Raw genomic sequence first — 4,909 nt, forward strand, 5'->3', positions numbered from 1 at the left:
GCCCAGTGAGAGTCAGTGTGTGTGGGACCCATAGCCCAGTGAGAGTCAGTGTGTGTGGGACTGTACCCCAGTGAGAACTCCCCTGCTGTTTTTCAAAATAGTGCCATGGGAGGGTTATACTTTTAAGAAAAAAATGAGGTCGACATGGGGTTCACTTGATAAGATGGGATATTATTTCAAATTGGTGCCTGCATAAAAAAAAAGGAAAGGTATTTGTTCTCAATGAAGCTGTTTAAAAAAAGGCTTTATCCAAAAATAACTTTTTATTTCCTGGATACACTTGATTGCTACAAAAGAGCAGTTGGCCAGTGGTCCGTTCCAGTTACACACACAGTCACACTCGAGAGGGGGGCAGGATGGGTCACAATTACACAAAGGACAAAGGAATTCCTGCGGGGAGGCGAGATCCCACATCAATTGTCCCTTCGGAGCAGACTGGATCGGAATCGTCATTGTATCGACACCAGGACAGAGCCGTCCACTTGGGGCTTCTGCTGAGCTGGCGGCATATGCGTCCTGAAGCCGGATTATTATTTATTTTCCTTCTTCCCCTTCTTCGCTGCTTTCTTCCCACCTTTTTGGGAATTTCCGCAGTACTTGGCTTCCATTGCGGCCAAGAAACTGTCCATCTCCTTGCCCCGGTCTTTCTGCTTCTTCTGAAGATACAATGGTTCAATCAGCAACAAACAAGGCTCAAAGGGTCAGCCCCAAACCCCGCCCCTCACCCCCAAAACCGCCATAAACCCCAACCCTCGCCCCCCCCAAACCCAAATCCCAAGTCTCAACCCCCCCATAAACCCCAACCCTCAGCAGCAGCCCGATAAACCCCAACCCTTGGCCCCCCAAACCCCTGGCCCTCCCCAAATTCCAACACATGCCCCCCGAGGGGGGGGGGGGGAGAAGGGGGGGGCGGGAGAAGGGGGTGGTGGTGGGCGAGGGATGGGGAGAGGGAGGAAAGAGAAGGCAGAGGAGGTCCCAGGTTTAGATCGGGGACTGTGCCAATCTGTGCTGGGACAGGATAAATGGGCTCGGAATCAGCACGAGGCGGGGAACAGCCTCCCGAACGCCAGCCAGTGAGCCATGCTGGGGAGCCCCTCAATACCAAGGGGCAGGCCCACGTCGCTGTGGCCCACCTCACTGTGCTCAGCCACCAAGCTCACTTGGTTTTGGTGGCTTTCAGGATGGGAGCAAAGCGAGAGAATACTGTGCGGTCCGCGGCAGTTCGTGTATCGGGCTGGGGGGTCCCCGTGTCGCGGCCTGCCGGCCCACGTACCTGGATGAGTGATTTCAGGGCGTCGCTCCCGTCCTCCAGCCCCAGCTCCTGTCTCGCTGCCTCTGCTTCTTTCGCCTCTTTGTCACCCTGATGGGAAGAGGTGCTGGTTAGTGACAGAGACAATAGTCTGCCTACAACACTGGCATCACCCTGACCCCTGTACCCCAGCCACTGGCCCACTGAGTCCATGGTCCCAGACACCAGGTCTGGTCCATCAGAGTCTGGGCCCACTCCACAGCCCAACCTCCGCCCAGCCATACATGCAGCTTCAGGTTACACCAGGCACAGGCTTGGCTCCCGGTACAGACACCATTCAGGCTGCAGATCCACCATCACCATCATCGGCGGCCCCTCTTGAATCGAGGAAGACTTGCTTCCACTCTAAGTGAGTTATCAGGTGACTGAACAGTCCAATACGGGAATTACAGTCTCTGTCACAGGTGGGACAGACAGTGGTTGGAGGAAAGGGTGGGTGAGGAGTCTGGTTTGCCGCTGCCTGCGCTTGATTTCTGCATGCTCTCAGCGACGAGACTCGAGGTGCTCAGTGCCCTCCCGGATGCTCTTCCTCCACTTAGGGCAGTCTTTGGCCAGGGACTCCCAGGTGTCAGTGGGGATGTTGCACTTTATCAGGGAGGCTTTGAGGGTGTCCTTGTAACGTTTCTGCTGCCCACCTTTGGCTCGTTTGCTGTGAAGGAGTTCCGAGTAGAGCGCTTGCTTTGGGAGTCTCGTGTCTGGCATGCGGACAATGTGGCCTGCCCAGCGGAGCTGGTCGAGTGTGGGCAGTGCTTCAATGTTGGCCTGATCGAGGACGCTAACGTTGGTCCGTCTGTCCACCCAGGGGATTTGCAGGATCTTGTGGAGACATGGTTGGTGGCATTTCTCCAACGACATTTCTGCAGATCCAGCCAGTGTGTGTGTGCAGGAACAGTAAAGGCCGATAACTGTGGGAGAAGTTCAGCAGCTCAAGGCTCCCCAGCCGAAAGATGCAGCTGGGGTGTGGACAACAGCCTGTCCCTGGCTCCGCCTTCCTGCTGCTGTTTGCTCACCCCGCTGGCCCGAGCAGGGAGCAGGACTGGGCCACCCTCGGCACCGACTGTGAATGTGGGTGGGGGCGGGTCGGGTCCGCGGGGCCGGGTCCGAGCGAGTGGGCGGGTCGGGTCCGCGCGGGAGGGGTGGGGGCGGGTCGGGTCCGCGGGGCCGGGTCCGAGGGTCCGCGCGGGGGTGGGCCGGGTCCGCGGGGGTGGTGGCAGGTCCGCGGGGGGGTGGCGGCGGGTCAGGTCCGCGGGGCCGGGTCCGGGGGTCCGCGCGGGGGGGGGGGCAGGTCCGCGGGGGCCAGGCCGCTTTTCAATGTGATTTTTCAAGCCAGCTTAAAAGATCGCGGAAACTCCGTTTGCACAGAACGTAATTTGTGCTTAAAATCCGGCGATCTTGTGTGGGAGGGTTTGGCCAATTTTGGGTGAGCTGCGCTGATAAAACCAGCAAAACAGAGCGAAAATGCAGGCCTCAGGTTTAATATTCCCCGCCCTGTGTGTGTGGGGGGGGGGTGACCCAGGGGGTTACAGCAGTGGGTGATCGATGGGGCCACCACCTCACCTCACCAGGCGTGTCAATCAAACACTCGAGGCTGGGTTCTCCGGACCTTTGTGCTCCGGGTTTTGCCCCGGAGCGGTGTGAAAGGTGGCGGTGGTTTCTCCCGCGCCACGCCGCGATCCTTGGGTCAGGGTTCGCGGTAGCGCGGAACAGCGCCACGGGGAAGAGCTGCGCCGGGCGTGCAACGGCTCTGGTTGTGACATCGGCTCGAGTTTTGAGTCTTGCCCCGAAGCGCGCCCCGCATGAGCGCCTGGGAAATCGGGCGGTCCAACGATACCGACAGTGGAGAGGAAGCTCAAAGATGGACTCCTAAAGTGCGAGTGTTTTTTTCAGACTTTTGTGCGATTTGTGCTGTGGTGTTACAGGCAATGTTTTGGGAATGTATTTAGGTCTCTCCCCCCTCCCCGCCTCTCTCGGAGCGCTCCCGGCCCGGCTCTTTAGCTTGCGATCTTCCCAGAGGTGTACAGCGCCTCCCTTCGCGCTGCGCCCCCTGACCAAACTTACCCACTGAGGCGCAAACTGTTCCCGGGCGCTAACTTTCCCGCCACACCGCCATTATCCCCCTCGAAAACAAACGCCTGAAATCCAGCCCTTTGGATCGAGCTGAAAGCTCAGAAGACATCTCAACACGACAGCACATTGGCTGAGACAAAACATATCATATTATAGGGGTGAGAGGCATAAGAATAAATATAAATCCTTCCGTTCCCTTACCCGCCTCTTGCGGGCTCTCTGTTTGTTGGTGCTCTCCCTGGTGAATGCGGTGTAGGCTGGGAGTTCCTGCAGCTCAATGGCCGTCTCCAGGATAGCCCGGATCCGAGCCTCGTCCCCAGACACTGAACACAACACCGACTCCATGATGCCGTCCATATCCCCCTTAAACTCCACGTACGCCTGTTTGATGTCGACTGTCTCCTCTTCTGATCCTTTGTACTTGTCTTCAAACTCCTTAATGTCAGCCACCGTGACCTGGGCACAAGACAGGGTCATCAGCGAGCGTCCATCACACAGCGTCGGATGGGAGGGGTAGGGAGGGGTAGGCAGGGGTCAGATGGACAGGGCCCAATCACACGGCATCATGAACACCCCCGCCCCCCTCCACACACTCTCTCTTTCCCCCCCCACACACTTCCCCCCACCCACACACTCCTCTCCCCCTCCCCCCAACACACTCCTCTCCCCCTCCCAACACACTCCTCTCCCCCTCACTACTCTCCCCTCCCACTCCCCGCCCCCACTCTTTCTCACCCCACACACACACAAACAGTCCCCCCTCCCACAACCCCCCCTCCACTCTCAATCCTCTCCCCCCCTCCCACACACTCACTCCCCTCTCCCCCTCCCCCACCACATCGCCCCCCCCACCACCACACTCCCCCCCCCTCTCCCACCACACTTCCCCCCCACCCTCCCACCACACCGCCCCCCCACCACCACACTCCCCCCCCCCCCCTCCCCTCCCCTCCCTCCCCCACCCCCCCCACCATCACACTTCCCCCCCCCCCTCCCCTCCCTCCCCACACCACACTCCCCCCCCCCTCCCCCTCCCCCCCCCCACACACTTCCCCCCCCCCCACACTTCCCCCCCCCCCACCACACTTCCCCCCCCCCACTACACTTCCCCCCCCCCACCACACTTCCCACCCCCCCCACCACACTCTCCCCCCCCACCACACCACACTTCCCGCCCCCACTCTTTCTCACCCCACACACACACAAACAGTCCCCCCTCCCACAACCCCCCCTCCACTCTCACTCCTCTCCCCCTCTCCCACACACTCACTCTCACTCCCCTCTCCCCCCCCACCACACCGCCCCCCCCACCACCACACTCCCCCCCCCCACACCACCACACTCCCCCCCCCCCCCACACCACCACACTCCCCCCCCCCACACACCACCACACTCCCCCCCCCCACACCACACTCCCCCCCCCCCCACACCACCACACTCCCCCCCCCCACACCACACTCCCCCCCCCCACACCACCACACTCCCCCCCCCCTCACCTCACTCCCCCCCCCTCTCCCACCACACTGCCTCCCC

General features: G+C 60.5%; 1 protein-coding gene across 1 annotated transcript; it reads right to left on the bottom strand.

Annotated features, from left to right (window-relative positions):
• Positions 1-244: 244 nt before the first annotated feature.
• Positions 245-3,853, bottom strand: dnajc9 (DnaJ (Hsp40) homolog, subfamily C, member 9). The gene is made up of 3 exons (XM_070865298.1): positions 3,578-3,853; positions 1,274-1,360; positions 245-656 (listed from the first exon to the last, which is right to left on the bottom strand). Exons 1-3 carry the CDS (start codon positions 3,851-3,853, stop codon positions 531-533), a joined length of 489 nt encoding a protein of 162 aa, XP_070721399.1. The 3' UTR covers positions 245-530.
• Positions 3,854-4,909: the final 1,056 nt, after the last annotated feature.

The sequence above is a fragment of the Pristiophorus japonicus genome, chromosome 22 (assembly GCF_044704955.1).
Source record: "Pristiophorus japonicus isolate sPriJap1 chromosome 22, sPriJap1.hap1, whole genome shotgun sequence".
Taxonomy (NCBI): Eukaryota; Metazoa; Chordata; class Chondrichthyes; family Pristiophoridae; genus Pristiophorus; species Pristiophorus japonicus.